The 21,505-nt window shown below is 39.1% G+C and overlaps 2 protein-coding genes across 5 annotated transcripts in view; both read left to right on the forward strand.

Moving 5' to 3' along the window:
• Positions 1 to 15,158, forward strand: part of SYTL2 (synaptotagmin like 2) — a 64,514-nt gene extending 49,356 nt beyond the window's left edge. For all 4 annotated transcript variants that reach the window (XM_042793305.1, XM_042793306.1, XM_042793307.1 and 1 more), the window contains 11 exons: positions 148 to 201; positions 1,452 to 1,499; positions 2,645 to 2,739; positions 6,310 to 6,429; positions 7,399 to 7,568; positions 8,130 to 8,232; positions 8,646 to 8,816; positions 10,033 to 10,111; positions 11,084 to 11,183; positions 11,918 to 12,123; positions 13,112 to 15,158. In XM_042793305.1, the coding sequence (XP_042649239.1) occupies positions 148 to 201; positions 1,452 to 1,499; positions 2,645 to 2,739; positions 6,310 to 6,429; positions 7,399 to 7,568; positions 8,130 to 8,232; positions 8,646 to 8,816; positions 10,033 to 10,111; positions 11,084 to 11,183; positions 11,918 to 12,123; positions 13,112 to 13,257 (1,292 nt within the window). In that variant the 3' untranslated portion in view covers positions 13,258 to 15,158. The remainder of the gene's footprint in view (positions 1 to 147; positions 202 to 1,451; positions 1,500 to 2,644; positions 2,740 to 6,309; positions 6,430 to 7,398; positions 7,569 to 8,129; positions 8,233 to 8,645; positions 8,817 to 10,032; positions 10,112 to 11,083; positions 11,184 to 11,917; positions 12,124 to 13,111) is intronic.
• A 2,425-nt stretch (positions 15,159 to 17,583) lies between these two features.
• CCDC89 (coiled-coil domain containing 89) lies at positions 17,584 to 19,778 on the forward strand. The gene has a single exon (XM_009963184.3). It carries the CDS (start codon positions 18,443 to 18,445, stop codon positions 19,478 to 19,480), a length of 1,038 nt encoding a protein of 345 aa, XP_009961486.3. The 5' UTR covers positions 17,584 to 18,442; the 3' UTR covers positions 19,481 to 19,778.
• Positions 19,779 to 21,505: the final 1,727 nt, after the last annotated feature.

Consider the following 21,505-nt stretch of genomic DNA (forward strand, 5'->3'; position numbering starts at 1 on the left):
TCTTGAATTTAACTATTCCCATGGCCCTGCTGATGTGTTTGGGATTTTTGTCCTCATTACTCTTAATTCTGCGATTACCACTGCCATTAATTTTTATCATACTGAACAGCAAAATTTCTAATTATGTGTTACTTTTTTCCTGCACAGATAAAGGAAAAAATAATAATCCAAAGGAAGAATTAGCTCTTAGTGCTGAAGATGGTAAATATTTTTTGTTTGCATGGAAGTTCATTGTTTTCTCAGTAGCTTCTGTTGTCTAGTGAAGGATTTTTTTACAACCAAGAACTGTATTGTGCTTTTAGATTTGATTAACTTTGGCGTGACTGAAATGCTTTTGAAGAATTTTGTTGTGATGCTTCATTCCTAAGGAATATACTTACGTTATGTACCAGTATATCTGCAGAAACTCTGTGCCACCTACCAGTGTATTATTTTGGCCTTTGGTCATTCAGACTATGAAACAGTTACTTAAATCATTGAGAGCTTTGAACATTAGCTCAGTTGAAAGACTTGGCCTAAGTAAATATTGAATTTGTCTGTTCATCTGTTGCATTATAAGATGCAAGATGACTTTTGCTAGTGCAAAACACCCTTCAGAAGACATCAGTTGAAAAGGAACCTCTCTTACAATCCCTGTCTCAATCCAGCAAAGTAGAATTACTCTACGCAACAGATGAACTGCTAGATCAGCTACTGCTGGTATCATCAGTTCATTAGAGCATTACAGATGCCTCACTGTTAAATTTTTCTATATACCTTTTAGAAATTCCAAATCTAAGCAAAATAAAGCAAACCTGCTCCAAGAATATGTCAAAATGAACACAATAGAAGGCCATCAAATAATATTGAATATGATAGAATATAATACATAATTCTTTACTTACTGCATTGGAGCACTACAGTTTTTAAAAATAGGTGTGCACAGTTGCATTTGTTGTCAAATTTTAGATACCTTAAAGCATTTTGCATGTTAGTGGCCTACAGTATAAATAGGATGATCGTAGCATAACAGGATGCATGCAATGCCCAGTAATTAACAAGACTTAAGTACCATATTGCACTTTGCTTTAAAATGAAGACCCCTACTGAAAACATGTTTTACATTCAAAATGGAATGTGTCTGAAAAGAGTGGCAGGGTTTTTGAGTTAAATTTATTAAGAGTGATGTTTTGAAAGAATGACACACATAACCAAAATGGTAGCCGTACAGACAGAATAAGGCAAGTTCTCTTGAAAATATTATTCATCTTTTTGCTTCGCTTAGCTTGTACGCTCATGTTACCTTTGTTATGGTTCAGCTCCTCAAAGGAGGACAGTGATACAAACCACAGAAACATATGGGATCCGGGGAAGTCAAAAACTTCCCACATATAAAATATATTGATGCTATTTATGACATTGCAAAGCTGTTTGTGCTACTGAATGACTGTTGTCAATGCTGCACTGAGCAGGTCTGAAACCTGATCAGCATCAAGAGGGGAATGAAAATGCAGCAGAAAGTGAGTAATAGGATTCTTCCAGCAGACAATGGAGAGACTTTTCCACTGATATTTAAACTAATACATTTGAAATACTTTTTTATTTAACAACTAACAAGTTGTACATCTGGATTAGATACTTGCTCAATGGGGAAACTGCATCTAACTACATAGTGACAATAACTGATATGTTGAGCAGTATTTGAGCTTCAACAGCAAAAGCTTTGCGAACTTAACTCATGCCTTGCAAACAATTCTGTTATGTGTGCAGTGTTTCATTTTATGCAATAGATACATGCTCCTGTAGTTGGCTGTTTGTTGCCAAATAATTCTGTCATGCGATATTCAGTATTGGTACATTTCACAATGTGCAGCCAGTCCAAAGTATAGAGCTTTATTGCATTATTAAATCTAAGTGGGGTTAGAGCATGGAAAATTCTGAGAATCATGGGCTTACTGCAAACTGGATTTTTTGCAAGGCTAGCTTGTGCAATTAAGCTCTGTACAGTGAAAGCATAAAAGTGAACTTCAGTAGAGGTATACGAACGTTGAAGAGATGGACTGCAAAGTGCATCACTAATGAGATATGCACCTTATAATTAACTAGGAATAGTTGAAACTTCCTTGATCTGATCTAAATGTTGCTTGATTTACACAAATATTCCTATTGGAATTAATTAGACTGAGTAAATAAAAGAACAGTTCGGTTTGAACACTGACTTCTTAACAAGAACCTTATGATGATTCTAATGCCAGTGATGGTATGGTTAGTGCATAAGTGCACTTATTCTTGTTCTAGGAAGAAAATCTAAAGGTAAATTGAAAATGTTTTCTTCATCACATTTGATCAGAATTTGCTGGCAGCACCCGGGCTTGTACATCATGTCAAGCAACGCAAGCATTTCTGCTCCTTCCAAAGTTCTTTGGTCAGTGTTATAGAAGATGTCCAAGTAGACTAGCCTTTCAAATGATAGCTTTCCTGAGTCCTATGAGGGTGAAAAAAAAATCTTGCATCCAAGTTATAAAGTGGTTATGCATGCATTTCATCTGAAATATTGCGTGTATTTCACTCGAGGTTGCTTGTTTCTAACTGTGTCCTGTTACGGAATCTCACTGTTTTGATGTACAAAAATATTTTTGAAGCCTTTCAAATTGCTGCTTCTCAGTTTCCACAGTACCTTCACAGCCTGATAAACTGTTTTCCAATCCTGAAAAACTCAAAGGACTGAGCAAGTCAGTACCATCATTCCCACAGGAAGAGGTAAGTTCCACCTCTGAAACACTGTAACCAAAACTTTTGATTACTGTGGCATTTTACATTTGTCAAGTAGTGCTTTCCGGGGTCTGCCGACTCAGTTTACTATTGAACCACATCATGGAGTTGAAATTGTGGTGTAACAATTAGGTGATGACCCCAAACAACTTGTGTGTAACCTTTCCGAAGCTTTAGTCCAGTAACTTAGAGGCTTACTCATACTGTACAACTCAACATACAGAGCATGTTTTATCTAGGAGACTGAAGCATATTGAATGCTTGCTGTTATTCCCCAAGACAATCTATATCCTTAAACTAATAGATCTTTTTTCTCTTCAGATCATACATATGTGCATACATTTATTTTCTTCAGAGCCTAGATTTAAGATAAGTGTATAAGACCGTAAGAAAGTCACCATGTGGTAACCCTTCTCAGTGGGGTATTAACTTGGTGTTCTGCTTAGGGATGTAGGTTCAGGTACCAGGCTGTTAACTCTATGTAAGTGAAATTTCAGAATTTCCAACAGCATACTGTGCCTGTAATAATAATAGACTGCAAGACTGTTATTATCATTATTGTTGTTATCATCATAGTCATGGTATGGGCCTTGGAATAAGCTCTGAGGCCACAATCAAAAGAGGTAGCTCCATTGGTCACAGGGAACAGGAAGCTCTGGAGAATAGGAGATACCTTGTCCTTGTTGAACTTGGATAACACCATGCTTGTTTGGTTTGGTTTGGTTTTCTGAGTGACATAGTATGACTGTGAATTTATATAGCAAATGTGCATATCAAACTCCCCTTCCCCCAAACTGTTAGCAGATGGTAGTAGAAACACCAGAGTCCTGTCAATGAGGGATGTGTATTAGTGGACACAGGCTTAAATGTGACACAGGAATTTGGGGCATAAATATCACAAAAATACCCATATCTGTGCTATAAAATGAGGAAATGCTGCTTTCCCCAGCCTTTATCACTGTAAGTGCAACATAAGCATCAATATTTTGGATTATTTTTCTAAAAATACATGTCTAAAAGGACTGAAGGGTCAGAATCATGAATAAGCTGTGCCTTGCCATACCCTACTCACTTCTGAAGTCTGAAATAACTAAAATAAGGTGATACAGGTTTGATTAATCTTACCTTAAGTGCAGAATTTAAAACCATTTAGTGTCTATGCATTACACCTCTAACTAAATCATTAACTAAAGATTCTCTAAACCATCCTAATGCCCCTTCTCAGAAGAATGCACAGGATACTTTTCTAAGGCAGTTAACACTGCACCGTAGATGGATCAAAACACTAGTATTTCAAAGCATTAGAGGTAGGATACTCACTTCAGACTTGTCTGGTATCGAGGCATCTAAAAACAACCAGTTGCAGCCTCTGTAAGAAGCCAATTAAAAAGCTTACTCCTGTGGGCTTTGAATGAAACAGTCTGACAAATACTTGAGAGCCCAAGGACTATATGTAACCAATCTGGTCACAGCAGAAAGGGTATGGGGATGGTTCATACTGGTATTCTAAGAAATTGTCAGCACACACAGAAATCTGTTTATTCTGCCCCTCAAATTTCTTTTAAAAATTGATTAGTCCTAATATTGTCTTGAGTTATGAAGCTCACTGCACAAGATGAATTACAAAATACGTGCATGTACATACACACACACATACAAAAAACCCAGAGTGTATATCTACAAAAATAGCATGTATGTATACTGTGTGCTGGTTCTGCCTTGGAGATTATCATCACTGAAATACCATCTGGTCAATGCAAAGCATGGAAGTAATAAATGGATAATATAAATTTGGTAGAAATAACAGATCAGAAATAAGCATTGTAGACACCATGTAGTCACAATAGTATTAACACTCATTTTATGTGCTAGTTCAGTTCTGAAATTATTTTAAAAATAATGAATTCTGATGATAACATACTTTCTAATTAAAGAAGAAATACAAAGAAATCTGTCTTTTAGAGTACCAGTGTCTCTTCCTTCTGCTTAAGACATAACAGCCTAAAAATGTAAGGGTTCTCTACTTGTGGATAGTAACAAAATCCTTATTTAACATTTGGAATTAACTTTACACATGTGATTTGTTTATTTTTTTTTTCCCCCTAATGTGTTCTGGAGGCATATGGTCACTCCCAGTGCTTAATAATTCCATGTCTCTGAACTTCCAAACATTCCACAAACCTCCACAAGAAGAGCTTTGACTGTTCCCAGCCAGAGAGCAGGCTTTGCTGGGTAAATTAAGAACAGGGTTGAAAGTAAGCAGAACTGGCTTCAGTTCTGTATCTCTTCTGCTGACAGTAGCTAAAATAGCCCGAGGGAAAAGCCATATATCCCTCCTCTATAGGAGGATTTAGGATTTTCATGTATTTTAAGGAGTCCATGTAACAGCACTGATTATCCACACTACTTAACTGTTACTTCACTCCCTGGATTTATTTTGGATAGTCCCAAATTGCTCTTTTCAAAACAACTTTTCTCTCAAGGAGCCTTGCCCTAGGTAGGATGGACATTAGTCAGTCCTTACCTTTGGCTTCTGCTCTGGGGAATAGTCTTGGCCTGCTTTTACTTAGCAGGATAGACATAGCCAGAGAAGCTACAATCAATGGATCTTATAAAGACTTATTCAGAATGTTTATATGCTACATATTTATTTCTGTAACTGTTAATTTTATTAATGTGTGTAGAAATTGTTGTTTACTAACCTTGCATCTATTAGTAAAAGGTCTGTGACAGCAGTTCAAAACGGTAGAAAGGAGGGGGGAAGCCTTGTAAATTGTTCATGGGTGAAAGGTAACAGGGAGATGATGCATTCTGTAAACGCTTGTATAGGAATGTGGCAAGGCATGCGTGGGAGGCAAAGCATCGATCCTTTAGTACAGCAACAGCATTGAGACAACAGGGTCGTAAGCATGTAACCTGATAATGACCAAGTGAACCAAAACTGCAGTTCCCTGATAGAAGATCAGGGCCCTGTTTGCCCTCTTACAAGAAAGGCTTTTTGCAAAAAACCATTCACAGTATCCAGTGCTGCTCTACTGGTCATATTATCTTCCAGCCAGATGCCTTCAAGGCAGAGGGCACAGAATGCACAGTGCTTGCTATATAACAGAAAGCGACTGGTAAGAAGCCTAACCATTACCACGTGCATATGTTTATGCATGAGAGAATGAAGTAAGGAAGTTGAGCTTAATTGTCTCAATAAGGTTAACTTTGTACTTTTTCATTGCTATTTGAGATTTAAAAACCAAAAATCAAATGTGGTTGCATTACTGCTTTAAAAACTTTTCATTGTAGTGTAGGCTTTCCACCACGAAAAATTCCCTTTCAACTGTTTTTTTTTAAATGCATGACCTAATTCAAGAATTACTAATTATTCATGTTGCACTACAAGGGGTTTTAAATTCAGGTTTCACTGAATCTCAATCTGCATTTAAATACTGTTTTGTTTTGTTTGTTTGGTTTTTTTTGTTGTTTTGTTTGTGGTTTTTTTTTTTTTTTTAATGTTCCATGTAACTATGAAGAACCTATGCAGACTTTCTTTCTGTGATGTTTTTGTAGAGTGATGACAGAGAGACAGATACAGCATCAGAAAGCAGTTATTCCCTTGGCAGAATCAAGAAGAGTCCCAGCTCTCTAACCAATCTTAGTGGCTCCTCTGGCATGGCCTCCTTATCCTCTGTATGTAAACCAAAGCCTTGTTTTAATGGTGCTTTGCTTTTGCTAATCTCTTCTGTATTGTTTCAGCTCCCTTTTCTCTCCCTTTCCTTGGCATATCCGTCTCCTTCCTTCTCTCTCTGCTAATGAACCCTTGCATGGAATCACCTAAAAAAAATAAAATCAGTTTTACTTTCTTTGTTTTCTGGTAATATATTAAAGCCTGTTCAGGACTCCAAAGTGCAGCATATTCTATAAACACTGAACAAAGGGATGGCTTTTACCCAAAGAGTTTACATTTGTAGCTGAAAATGAGGGACAATCTATATAGAACACACATTTAGAAAAGGAGAAAGGGAGGAAGAATAAGTGAAAGCAAGGGGCAGTATTGGTATGTGGGGTGTGTAATTAAGTCAGTGAACTAGCTAACCAAAAGTCATTAGTTTATGTGGACTTTATGGGGAAAAGTAGAATTTTGGGGAAGGACATTGAAACTTAAAAAAATTGTACGTCCTCTCTTTCTACATATGTAGTGTTTATTTTTCAGTGTTTTATTTTGGTTTATAATTAAGCCATATAGACTTTATCACTAACCATTTTGTCAGTATTTTCAAATGGCCTGTTGTTTTAAACTCTTAGGCTCTGCTTTCTGCAAGAAAGATCAGCTGAAGAGATAGAAGTAAAATTTCAAGGATCTGATCAGAGGCAATGTCCAGATCTACAGCATCCTATCATTTTTATTTCTTTTATCTCAATGGAATTTTTTTTTGTCGAAAACTTGGCCTAACACCTTTGATTTACAAATAACTTCCTTCTGTTAATCTGCTTGCTGAGAAGCTTGTATAACAGTGTCCATTACATTTTGTTATTACATATAAAGGGACACAGTTGATTTCTTTACTGTCTGAATTCTGAGCATAACTTCTACCCTAATCTTGAAGTATCTGGTGAAATGCAGTGCCTGGAAAATTTATCTATTTCTATATGATACAGGTGAGCGGAAGTCTAATGAGCATCTATAGTGCAGACTTTGGCAACGTTGATGTGAAGGGAAACATTCAGTTTGCTATTGATTATGTAGAACAGCTGAACGAGCTCCACATATTTATTTGCCAGTGTAAAGACTTGGCAGTGGCAGATGTTAAGCGACAGCGTTCAGATCCGTAAGTACAGAGAATGTATTTATTTCGTAATTAAAGTTTTTCTTTGAATGTGAAAATGAAACCTGATGGGTATTTTCCAATCTCTATAACCTGTTAAACAACCCAATAAAAAAACAAAGAAGCTATAACATGCTTTACGTGGTTTTCCACCCCAAATCAAATATAGAATTGTTACTATAAATTGGTACATATATTAACATGGGGAGCTCCAACTTTTAAGAATATGAAATTCTTTGTTTAAATCATACTTTGATAAGTTTTCAATAGGATTACAGCATGTAAATATGATATCTAGGCATACAAATACTGAATATTTAACTATAGTATGTGTTGAGGAGACATTTCAACATATTTCACCTTGGTAGAAGGAGGTTAATGTCCCATTTGAAAACTATTGTTATACTTCACACCTGTTTCATTTCTTAAATGTAACAAGCTGGACAACATAACAGCTAGTAAAGTGGATTTCTTTTACTTTATACGCAAATACTTGTGTATTTTGTAAAAGGAAGTTGGAAAGGTGGGTTTTTTGCTCTTCTAACAAGCCTGTCTAAATTCTAGGTATGTAAAGACCTACCTGCTTCCAGAGAAATACAAGCTGGGCAAACGGAAGACTTCTGTCAAGAAGAAAACTTTTAATCCAGTCTATAATGAAATACTGCGGGTATTTATCAAACTATCACTAGATGTGAAATACTGCATGCCTGAAGTACAAGGCACCTTAACTTTTAGGCGCAGGTCTAGATGCTCTCAAAAGAGACATTAGGATGAGATGGATTGCTCTGCAGAAGTACCCATGTCCTTCCATTGATGGGTTAACTCTACTGTGTGCTCTGGATACAGCATTGAGAACACTGATTGTTGTATACTTCTTGCAAACAAACACAAGCTAAGTATGAGCTTAAGATGCTTGAAATAAAAAGTAAAACTTGAAGAGAGTTTTGTTCTGAAATGGAGAAGTGAGCAGTTACGGATGTGTAAACTCAGACACATTTTTTTTCAACCTGTCACTTTCAGACATGGCATTGATAAAAATCCAGCTTGTTTTATTTTTTTCTCATTTCTTCCTCCTGGCAGTATAAAATTGAAAAGGATCACCTAAAGAACCAGAGCCTTAATATCTCTGTCTGGCACAATGATACCTTTGGGAGGAATAGCTTCCTTGGTGAAGTGGAGCTGGATTTAGGAACTTGGGACTGGAATGATAAATCCAACAAGCAGATCAACTGGTTTCCACTCAAGCCAAGGGTAGGTTACTAAGAGTGCGTTAACTGTTTTGTATTTTCCATTGTGTAAGTGCAAAACCAAGTCATTATTCAGGCCTGGTCTTGTGTGTTCTGTGGTTTGTGTTGGTTATAATCATAAATACTCCTTTACTGGTAAATGGAACGTACAGTTCTGAGGTTTCTATTTAGCCTAGTAAGTAGCTAGCTATTATAGTAGGAAGAACTTTCTCACAGTTTAAGGAGTAGGAATTTCAAGGTATTTTTCACTTACATCGTGTTGCTGCAACAGATACCTGAAGGTACTTGTTCTGTGAATATGAAGTAAACCTCCCAAGAATATGGAGTAAGTGCAATATTTTATGTAATGATGTCTTCCATATCTGTATACCTCTTGTTTGTTAATGGGTTTCAGTTAAAATCTAAACTTTTAGCTAAGCCACTGCCAGAGGTTCTGGTTTCTTTTGTTGTTTTGTTTTGGGTTTTTTTTTTTTGGGGGGGGGTGGCGGGGAAGAGGGTCTTGTGGTTTTTTTGTTGTTGAGGGGTTTTTTTGTTAGTGCTGGTTTGGTTTGTTTTCTTTTTTTCATTGAAGTTACTTTACTAGTTCATTCCAACATTAGCTCAATCCAAAGTTCAATAATTTGTAGAACAAAACAAGAATGCCATAGTAGTCTTTATCAAGTTTTAGTTTGACTGATTTTAAAACTGTTCAGGGTAGATAAATGTAACCAAAAGTTAATGGGCACCATGTTCCATCTATAGATGGTCTGTGATGCTCTATGAAGAAGTGACACATTCTTCTGCCTTTTTGCATGATAGCTCTTGCTGAGGCTGATTTTTAGGTTGTATTAAATGAGACCAAAACATTCCTACAGAATTCAGTTTCTAAAAGTGCACATTCTGTTGCACAAAGAGTAAGTTTCCTGATTAAAAGAGCATATGTTCTAGTTTTAAATAACTGCATCACAGTAGAAAAGATGTGCCTTCCATGCCTTTTGGCCTTTCCTGGGTCGTCCTCTCTGCTTTAGTGGAAGAGCTGTACCAGGCACTGTCAAATGGTGAAACATGCCCTAAAATCTCTCATGTCCTGTAAACTGATGGAAGACCAATGGATAAGGAAACAAGAAAAAAATCTTGCCTCATGTAGAAGTCAAGCTTGTTCCAATGAAAAACTTGGCATGGTAAACTCTATGCATTAACTGCAAAGTTTGAGATTTGTGTTTTGTTTTCTTAAATTTCAGACTTCAACAATGACTCTTAGCCTAGAAAACAGAGGGGAGATGAAATTAGCCCTCCAGTATGTCCCACACCCTGTTGGAGGTATGCGTTGCTGCTTCGTTTGGGTTTGTCAGGCCTTTAGGATTTTTGTTGTTTCTTAAAAAAAAAAACAAAACAACACAACAACAAACAAACAGAAAAACAAACAAACAAAAACCCCAAATTGTTTCATGTTTTTCAGCCAATTCAGACATCGTGTTTTAACATAAAAGTAGAATTTGTGGTTAGTTCTTTTTTCTTTTTTTTTTTTTTTTTTTTTAAGTCACTGTGGTCATGAATTCAGTTTAGGATCCAAAGATCACTTTAGGTTCTTTTGTTGTTTTTAATGCTATTTACAGAAGAAATTACCTCATTGCTATAATCTTAGAGTTGTAATACAGTCTGTATGTGTAACAAAATACTATTTTCTCACTAATTTTAGAGATTATAAATCATCAGGCAGGTGCTGTGATTTGCTGAATAAACAATAACACACTAAATTCAAGCAATATTAGAAGTAGAAAATAGCAAGAAGTATTTAGTATGCAGCAATTTATAGCAGTACAATCTCTTTGGTTTAATCTTGCCTGGCAACTGATAACTGGCTGATCTGACAGTGAAGTTGGGTCTTTAATCCAGCCAGTCAGTCAATAAGAATCAAATGTATTAAGACCACAAGGGAGCTGATTTGGAAGTACAAGTAGCAATAAATGCTAACATCGCACAGACTAAAGACAAGCTGATCTCTTTGTCTAGGAGGCTTGGAAAGAGAAGACCAGTTAGCATGTATTTGTTTAGTTGAAACAGAAGAAAAGTCATTGTAGAAATACAGACATGATATGATATTGCAGTACTTTGATGGGATGAAGGTCGAAGCTTCAAGAGTACAGAGAGGAACGTTGAATTAAGATGTGAGATAATGAGAGTCTAGGCTGAATATCACCTCTGCACTCGGACAGGAACTGCTGTATCACAGAAATTGCCTTTAAAGGGGATCTAGAAGGCTTAATCAAATGTTTTCTTTCATTTTTACAGGAAAGAAGACTCTATCTACTGGTGAGGTCCACATCTGGGTGAAGGAATGCCATGACCTTCCTCTTCTGAGAGGCAACAGGCTCAACTCTTTCATTAAGTGGTAAGAACTGTGGTTGAAGTCATCAAACATGGTGGCCTAATAAATCTACTGTTATGTTTTCTAATCTTATCACTTTTCTACATTCAAATTAGAAAACACATAATTACTTTCTGATTCTTCTTTACTGTAATGCTAAATATCCTGCAGGGCGTACACCTTTAAAATGCTCAGCATATACCACCAAGTAAAACATACTGGGAGAACTTTCTGTGTAATCACTACTCTTTGATGTTGTCTGCTCGGTTACTTGGTAGAAGGGCTAGTCAAAATCGTGCCTGCTTTTATTTGCATTTAAACAAAGTGTGGTTGTGCAAGAGTATAGTTTAGCTTAGCAAATTGTGGGAGGAGACAGAAGCAAGAAGCAAAGTTGTATTTCTTCCTTCTTCCTTTCCATGTATAGAGTAAAAATGTAAAGAGACAGGAACAACAAGATGGTTGGAAAATCTCTGGCAGCAACAAAAAAGCTTTCAGTGCCATTAGTGGTAATACAGCAAATTAACTCACTTGTGCCTCTTTCCCACTTGACTTCTCCTTCCCTCCCATCCTCTGAAGCACAAGGGTGGATACATGCTCCCGGTATTTCTTGGAGGGAACTGAGAATATGACCTTTGACTTCATCTCCATTATGCTGAAGCATCTTCAGTCACATTCTAACATGCAAAGGACAGCTTTTGTCTATTCAGTATGTTTTGTGCTGTGCAAGCACAAACTGACAATGCTTTTTCTTTCTGAAGTACCGTTCTTCCAGATACTAGCAGGAAAAGTCGTCAAAAAACAAGAACAGTGGCAAAGACTACAAACCCAGTATTCAACCACACCATGGTCTATGATGGCTTTAGACCAGAAGATTTGAAAGAAGCCTGCATAGAACTCACAGTGTGGGATCACCACAAACTAGCCAACCACTTTCTGGGAGGTCTCAGGATAGGCCTTGGAACAGGTACTTGACAATTAACACGTTAATCCTTAATTTATGAAATAGTCTTTCCTTTTTTTCCTCTTCCTTTCAATTTCTTCTCTTTTTGCAAATATCACTGAACAGCCTTTCAGTTACCTACTGAAGAGTTTAATTCATAACTTGCCTATTCTTCAGTACAGAACCTGAAATGTAAATAATAGTAGAGTTATGAGGGTTAGGATGTCTGACAATTAAGGAGAAATATCAGAAATAAACCTTTGTCTGGACATACACTGTATCTGGTATTGCTTGAGGTACAAGATCACGCTATTCCTGCACCCAAAATCTTGACAACATTTTACAACTTCATGCGTGCAAAAACTAGGCATGTGGTGTAAAGACAGTATTGGGTGGAGATAAAAGGATAGCTCAGGAATGCATGATAAGATTTGAAGACACTGGGTACGAAAACTTATAAATGCAAACAAGTTTTTAGTGTAAGGGCAATATAAGATGTGCAGATAGAAGTATGTTTTCTGTACCATTATATTTGTTCCTTTCATTGTCCTTGCTGGTCTGAGGGGAGGATGTATTTGGAGTCTTCAAGCAAATATAAGAAAAAAAATTACTTTTCCCAAATTAACTTTTTACATGGTTCACCAGAATAACCTAAAATACAAATAAGAATAGTAAGTCTCAGTTTGAATTTGAAAGTACACAAGGTTGTATTTCACGGTAAAACCAGTGTCCCATTTTATTCTTAAACCCTCTCAGATGTTAGTTGCCCATACATCTTGCTCTTTGGGATTGTGACAAAAAGGCTAACAAGGAAAATATTTCCATGTGAAACTGATGTTAATTGTACTTGACAGAATTGTTGAAGTGTGAAAACATAGAACTGGATCTTCAGAGTACTGGGTCAGCTACCCGAGGAGGTGAAACTGTATTAGCAGACAGGCAGATTTGATTGTCTGCTCTCAACTCTGTAGCATATTAAGCAATGTTTCTCTTAAAACGGATGTTTTTCTAGGCAAAAGCTATGGGACTACAGTAGAGTGGATGGATTCTACTTCAGATGAAACTGCCCTTTGGGAGAAGATGATGAACTCACCAAACACATGGATAGAAGACACACTACCTCTCAGGATGCTAATGGTTGCAAAATTGACAAAATAAGGTGGCTTTTTAATTGCTAGTGTCAAAAAGAAACCTTGGAAATTAAATTAAAGGTGTGGGGATGAAACTTGGAAGAGGAACACAGTAGCTCTTTCGACAGTCTCTGCTCTGTTGCTGTTCAGTTTTTGTGCTGTCAAATGTCATTTTGTATTTCAAATTAAACTTTTGCCTGTAGATGATTATGTAAATTTAAGGGATTCTTTAATTTCTCATTTACTGAAAAAGACTTAAAGAAGGCACTCACAGAATTCAGTAGTAGAGGTAGCTGTGATACCTGGGTGCTGGCATTGCCTAACTGAAGCATTGTTGATCACTTAATCTAAATTACCAGCAAAAATTAAGAGCAAGTCAACTCTTTCTGTACACTTCTAGGACTGATCGTGAAGTGTTATTGATAAGACAGCAACAGGTTGCAATTTGTTCATGCTCATTAGTATGTGTTTTTATCCTTGTTATGCTGTGTCAGATCTCTCCAGTGAGGAATTTTTTTTTTTTAAGTTCCTTTATTTGTAGTTGTCCACTTCTAGGGTATGAAAGTCGCTTCTATAATGAAAGAATTGTTACACGAAGTGGTACTGTCAATGTTCTGTTCTGCAGGGTGCAGAGGACTGTTAGTTCCAATGTACTATAAAAAATCAGGGTTATAAATTTTGCTTATACATGCGTTAATGTCTTGCTAGTTCATAATCCTTACTCTTAAATGGTGAAGGCATAGAGGTGAAACTTTTTTAATTGCAATTCTACTCTAAAGGATCCAAACCTGCCAATTTTAGTTATGACAAGTATGTTGGGTATTTATTCTGTAAAGTGTACTTGTCTGTACCTGTATCTATTGGCTTTTTTTTTGCAAAAATTTATCTGTGCTTCAGCGCCACCGTTGGGAGAATGCTGGGATTATGGTGGTCTTGGTTTAGACAGCTTTGCAGCATAGGAGATAGGACTGGAATTTGTAACTTGTAGAAATGCATATTACCAAAGAAAGATAAATGCATAAAATAAAAAATGTACTACATTTTTTTTAATAAAAGCAGCCTATTAAAGCTAAATAAAAATTATTGCTCATTAAAACCCAGTGTTTTACATTAGCAATTCAGCATGCAATATGACAAAATGCAGACAGAAAACATTTCTAAAAATAAAGGCACGTTTATTTGCTCGAAATGTGTAAGTCTAAAAGCTGGTGAAATCTTGCACCTCAGTAGAGAGAAGAGAGCTCTTCACAGCTCCAACTCCACTGCTTAATTTAATCACAAAAATTTAAATGCTACTTGGTATTTAATACACTATGAGTGGAAAAAAAAAAAAAAGGTGCTATTCAACCTGCTGGGGAACCCACTTTCTCTCTTATCAACAAGGCTGTCTGTGGAGTTTACAAATGCCAAAAGTAGGTGTCAGTCTTGATCTCTTATTGCTTCAGATGTTTTGGACGAGATTTGTAGCTGCTACAGATTCTGCTTTGCCAGGTACGTACAAAACATTGTTCCTGTCTGACTAGGGAACAGTGTGCATGTGACACTTCAGAACACACTTAAGTGGTGTAGCAGCTACTTTGCTTCTGTAAACAGCTGCTCCTGAAAGGGCGGTGATTCTGGAAAAGCAGAGAAGCACCTAGTTGACTTGTATTCGCTGCCTAGATTAATTAATTTTCACGTGACAAGTAGCTTGCTGTGAACATGACCTACAACTTCACAGGGTTAGTTCCTGTTGTTGTGCTTCCTGTGAAGCTCAAATACATCACTATGTTAAAATAGGTTTGGGACTTCAGCTGTAGGGATGGGGGCTTGAGGCTCTAGAGTTGCAGGCAGGTGTCATGTAATCTGCTGTGTTCTATACTGTACAAAACTTTGATAGTTATACTTGACTGCCATCAAAATAAAATGTTTGGTTTGTGACGGTGTCAATTTCTTGTCTTTTGGTCAAGTAGAACATCTTGTCTCGCTATTCTTGAGCCATCCTAGAGACAGACATGGTGTTTGTCATCCTCTCCAAAGACACTGCTTACACTACACCAGATAGATCAAAACTCAGTTTAAGTTTTGAAAAGCTACCTGAACATGAACGTAAGATTTACTTGTGCACTGCACTTTAATTAGTGTGGTTAACTAATGACACAGCAGTATTATATACTCATCTAGATTAATCAAGAAACTGAGACAATTAACAGAAACAGACCCTTTAGTGCTGTTCTCCACTTTTTAATACATTTTTTTTCAGCATAGGCAGAAAATGCAGACTGTTACAGTAAATCTGTAAGGATAGTTGTTACCACACACAAAAGTGAGTCTTCCTTATGCTTCCAAATTCACAGGAGGTCAGCAGAGCCCCTCACAGCAGTGTCTCTTGAAAAGTACAGTAGCCTTTAACAACACAAGGTATTTTAAAGTTATAGTTAGTCTGCATCGAGCTACAGATCTTTAAGTTAAAGATTTTCAGTAGAGCTTTAGCAGCTGTGCTTATCTTTTTACTACTGTCATACACAAGAAAAATCAAAGCTGTCCTGGTGAGATGAGCTTCAGTAGAAGGAAAGTTACAAACGAAGCTGCTTTTACTAGTAAAAAGTATTTTGATTATCCTCTGTATGCTGTAGGATTTAACTGCAGAGTAGAAACATTAAAATTTTACCTCCTGCTACAGGATATTCTGTTGATTTATTAAAATGTGCTTGAAGGTAATGGCTGCATCTAATCGCGTAAATTGGCAGGAATTCTGTATTGAAAACATCTAAAGTAATGCAAAATTTATTTTTTAAAAAAAGATTACTTGTATTTTTGACATTCCTCTGAACGTGGTTCACATAATAAATACAGCTTTCCATAAAATTCATAGTCACTCCTGACTACAGTAGTGTATTTAAGGTTGATAATACACTGACAGAGGAATGCAAATTTAAGAAGTTGATGTAGATAAAAAGTTTCAAGAAATTAGTTTTTGCTCTACAGTCAAAAATAAAAGGTTCTAGTCATCCACAACCACAACTTTAAAGGTGTATAGTTAGTCATTAAAGGGCAGCTTGATAAATTAATAGCTGTGCTTTGATTTTTAATTCCAGTTCACTTTTATAACAAAGCAGCCCTACCCTACTCCTAGAATGTCTTTGTGTATATTCATACTTGTCCAGAGAAACAAAGGGAGAATCACATTTTTTTCCCCCTTTTCCCCATACTTTTTGAGCTCCTCTTTGCTTTACCTAGAATGGGGGTTTTCTGGCACACATATATGTATATATATATATATGCACGTGTATGTCCTCTAAATTACACCATCTTTACTTCCTATAAACCAGGCTTCAAAGTCCCAGCTCTCCTTTCATGCTCTGTGCTCAGAGACCTCCCATTTCTGCAACTTAGCCTGCAAACCTGAGTTGGGGTGGCAACCGACATCACTCTGATTTTACCTTTATTTAATGATCTGGTACCGCACCCTCCTTGCCTTTTTCGCTTCACATCCTTTACCCACAGCGCTCACCCCTCTCTGCTTCATATCCTTTTCCAGTGGAGTCAGCAAAACCTGCACCAGCTTCTTCCTTCCCCATCCTATCTGCCAGACTTTTCATTAACTGCTGAATAAAGTTGCATGGTTTTAGGGCAAGGGCTGTGTCTTTACTTACCCCAGACCTTCAGCATGTTCTGAGAAGGCTGGAGCCTGCCATGGTGATCTCCGCTGGCACACAGGGCACAAGCCAAGAGAGGATTTTTTCAGACTTCTGGAAATCCTCTTCCCTTTACCAAATCTGGTGCCTTTGAGAGTGCCACCAGAGTTTGCTTGCTATGAAACACTCCCAGCTCTTTCAGCCACTCTCATGGGGCTGGTCCAGTTCCAACCAGCCCGAATAAAGGCACGACCTCTGCAGTGACTGGATTTAGCCTCTTATCTCCACGGAGACAGAAACCCTGCAGCAGGAGTGGCAAGAAAGAGTCGGGGAAAGAAAACATTTCTCTCCTCTTAGACCTTGTTCTTCATTGTGTTTCCACTGGATGGCCTAAACCTTTCAGTCCTTCCCCATTTTTCTGGTATTTCCAAATATTTTGGCAGGATCTCAGGTAGCAGCAGCGGCAGGGGAGTGCAGGACAGTGGGGGTAGAGGTGATGTCCCTACCAACAGTCACTGCTACGCACCTCTGAAACTCTCTGTGCTTCATCAGCATTAATTCATTTTTTGCTCTTCACTAATTTTTTATGCTTCCTTTAAGTTGGTTCCTTCCTCCAATCCTGTCTTTACCTCAGGTGGCTCAAAGCCCAGGGATTAACAAAACCTGATTACCAGCATGCTGTTTCATGTGCTGTGTAGCTCCAGGTTCGCATCTGAATGAAAAATTCATAGATCATTTTTAGGCTGATGTTTCATACATCTCAGTAACATGCTGAATGATTAGGTACAAGCAATGATTTTGATGCCCATGTAATGTAAATATTTCCCTTATTTTTACATGAGGACCCAGACTTTAAAAATTACATTCCTAAAATAATCTAGCAAATCAGTGTCAAAATTCAAACGATGAACTATTTATCCAGACAAAAAGTCTTTGTACCACAGGGCATCCAGTAATTATTAGCAGTGTATAGTTTTTTTATTTCATTCAGAAATCACTAAGCCTGGGATAAGGCTATTCAGTTATTTTTTAATAAGCAATGTACCATTAAAATCTTATAAATCAACTAGAAGTTTGATGTAACCCTCCATGTTTTACTTGTATTTATAACACCAGATCTGTAGGAGAAAATAAAGGCAAAGGAAAAGGATTGCTTAAGGAATTATTTACAGCTTGATCACATACAAGATTTTTACCTAAATATAATAGTACTTCTTTTATCTACAACAGCACTTTGAGAAGGAATCATTAGCAAAGCTAATAATCAGCAACTGAATAGGCTTGCATAAATACTGAGCCTACATTCTTTGCTTTTGCATCATTGAGCCTGGCATCCTCAGCAGTCCACCTGACGCTGAAGCAGGGCAAAGCAGGCGAGGAGGGCTGCAGGACCACACAGGTTGCGGGCTGCCATCGCTTTTGGGAGGTCCTGTCCCCCCCCCCAACGCTGGTTTCTCTGGATTTCCAGAGAAATTCCACCAGCTTAGTGTGGCGGTGTTGGCCACGTAACCGTTGGCTACTGTTTAAGAAAAGCAGTCACTATAAAATTTTGTCTCATTTTTCTGTGAGACAGGAGCTCCAACCCTGTTGGCAGGGATGGCCAACCCCACGAGTAATCCAGAGACAGGCAAAGACATGGAAGAGCTGGCAAAAGGCCTGGAGGAACTCTGTGCGAGGCCTGAAGAAGAGAAGAGTGAGAAGACTCTACTGCGTTCACCCCTAGAACAGCAGCATCACCTTATCTGTATATTGAAGAAAAAAGCAGATGACGCATGCAAATGCTGCAGAGGCCTGGAGCAGCTCAACACGGAGCTGGAGAAACTCAGGACAGAGGATGCTGTGAAAATGAAAACCCAGACCCAACGGCTTCAGCATCTGGAGGGGCGCTTCATGGATCTGGCCAACAACCATGAAAAAATGATCCAGTTCAAGAACGAACACAGGAAACGGCATATGCAGCTGTGGGAGGAGAATAAGCGCCTGCAGCAGGAGCACGAAGCGCTCTTCAGCCAGACCGTGAGGGAGAAGGAAGCTGAAGTGCTCCAGCTCACAGCCCAGGCCAGAAAGCTCACGCAGCAGTTAGACACCTTACAGGAGAAACACGCTTACGAGAGTCGCAGAGCCCAGAAGCGAGAAAAGGAGCTGCTGGAAGCTCAGAGCCTCCAAGCAAGCGCCTATGCCTGGGAAGCCGATTCACTAAAAAAACAGCTGCAACACCTACAGGAGAAGCACCAACAAACTGTTGCACAGGTGGAACATGCTGAAAACCAGCAGAGGGCTCAGGGCAGCGAGCTGCAGGCCAGGCTGGAGAGGGCGAATGAGGAGAAAGAGTGGCTACTGAAGCTGGCCATGGAGAGGGGCAAAGCTCTGCAAGAAATGCAGCAGGAAATTAAGCAGCTGGGGAGGAAGCTGGAGACTGCAGAAAACACCAGGCAGAGAGCAGGGAAGCATCTTGTGAAAGAGGCAGCAGCAGCAAATGACCTGAAGGTCCAAGAGCTCCAACAACAGCTCGAAAGCAGCGAACAGGCATACAGCGAACTCTTGCTGCAGTTTGACACTTACAGAAAGCACAGTATGGATTTGCTGTGTAAGGAAAAAGCGCTGAATGTCAAACTCCGTCATTTTGTTGTGTAACTGCAGCTTTCTGCCCTGCTCTCGTCTTGGCAGGTGCCCCTCCTGTGACACACCACTGCATTTTGTTCCTTTTCCTGAGACCCTCTTCTGACAGAGACCGCCTTCTGATTTCTCTGCAACGTACTTACCAACTTCAATCCTCCTCCAAAGATGGTTCTGTAGCTTTTTTCTGTTGTTGTTACACGTTTACGTAAGAGCTCTACACTATTAAATCTGATCAGGGATTGTTGAACTAGTCAAACCTGTGACATGAAGGATTGGGGTGGAAAACATAAGACATGAATTTGATTGATTTGGTCCTAACCTCGGCTGTACTGTAGATTTTCATTTCTTACAGTTAAAAGCACATTATTTTCCAAGATGGATCAAAGCTCAAACCCTTAGCCTCATGTTTGATTCTTCCTTGAAGTTGAACAGAGGCTGGGCGTGTAAGAGGTAACATGGAGGCTCCAAGAAAGAAATCCCCTCCTTGCAATGTCTGCATCACGAACAGTCGTGATTCTGCAACTTGTCAGAACAGCAATAGCATACAGCACCTGACACTCCAGCAGATGCCTATGTATAGCTGTCCACTAGTCTTAGGGGTTTCTATAGTTGTTTTAGTCTTATTTAATGTCATTATTTATATCCCTTTTCAGTTCAAAATAAATTGTCAGGTCTTTTGGGTGACTTCAGCAGTCTTTGAAACAGGTTGAGGTTCTGGCTGTTCCACTAGTTTAGGTGTTTTCTGTAGAGAAAATAGCAACAATGCACAAAATGGAAGGGTGTAGGTCTGGCAGTTTCTGACAAAAGCTCTCCCTTTCTTGTTAGCACTGGGGGATAGAGGCATCCCCCTCTCTCTTGACTCTCTCCCAGCCAAGGAAGAGGTTTTTGGCTGCTGAGTTTCAGCTCCTGCTCTTTAACTCCGCAACAAAAAACCTCAAGACGTGCCAAAGGGCATCCCCCCACCTGGGTTCTAGGTAACTGCCTCCAGAGCTTTCACAAGTTCCCTCCCAGGTGTGTATATCATGGGGTAACTAACTCAATGTTTTCACTAGTTGTTTGGTCCTGAGCATCTACAAAGCAGCACAGCATCAGACTTGGTACCTGTTGAGCCACATGTTCAGAAGTGTACAGAAATGGCCAGAAGATCCTCCAGTTTGTGACCAGTTCCTCTCAAGGACGTACTGAACCAGATGTAGTTTCTAAGTAGCAGCTGTCAACAGACCTGCCTTCTGAACTCCTCCGGACTCTCCTTGAACCCCCACACAGCCAGGTGAGAAGTACTGCTCCACTAGCTGGTGCAGGACAAACCCCAGCCTTTCTTTTGATCCTGGCTCCTTCAGTTGTCATTCCACACCAGTTTTATGGACCACATCCTCCTACTTTTCCATCACCTTTTTCCCTCTGATGTACCCACCCTGCTACACATTTAATGCAAACACCAATTGACCCAGGCTACAAACTAGGCCCGGGATCTGACAGGAAGAATTTTTTGTCTTAATTAGTCAATATGCAGCAAGGAGTGCCCATTTCCACGTGGTGCCTGCAAGAAAGCCTAAAATAGTCTAAATCTGTGCAGAGGCCACCCACTCATTGTGTGACAGAACAGCCCCATCCCTGCTACAACTCGGTGGGAAAGCCCTAGGGGGACATCCCCCCTTCCTTCCCCTCGGCAGTGTCTGTGAGTGAGAGACCACCCCCCCCTTTACCTGCACACTCTCACACATCCCCCCTCACACACACACGCATTCCCCCTCACGCACACACACCTCACCAAGCGCATCACTCAAGCGCTCCCCCCACACACTCCCTGAAGCACACCCACCCACCCCCCACTTTACCCACGCATCCAGCCCCTCAGGCTCACACACCCTCACACACACACCCTTTACCCACGCACCCAGCCGCTCAAGCGCGCGCACCCCCCTACACACACACAACCCCTCAAGCACACATCCCCACTTCTCCCCTTTACCCACGCAACCATCCCTTCAAGCGCACACACCCTCACACATCCCAGACCGACAGACAGACATCCCCCCC

This window comes from Tyto alba, unplaced genomic scaffold, assembly GCF_018691265.1.
Source record: "Tyto alba isolate M040663 unplaced genomic scaffold, T.alba_DEE_v4.0 Super-Scaffold_2, whole genome shotgun sequence".
In the NCBI taxonomy this organism is placed as follows: domain Eukaryota; kingdom Metazoa; phylum Chordata; class Aves; order Strigiformes; family Tytonidae; genus Tyto; species Tyto alba.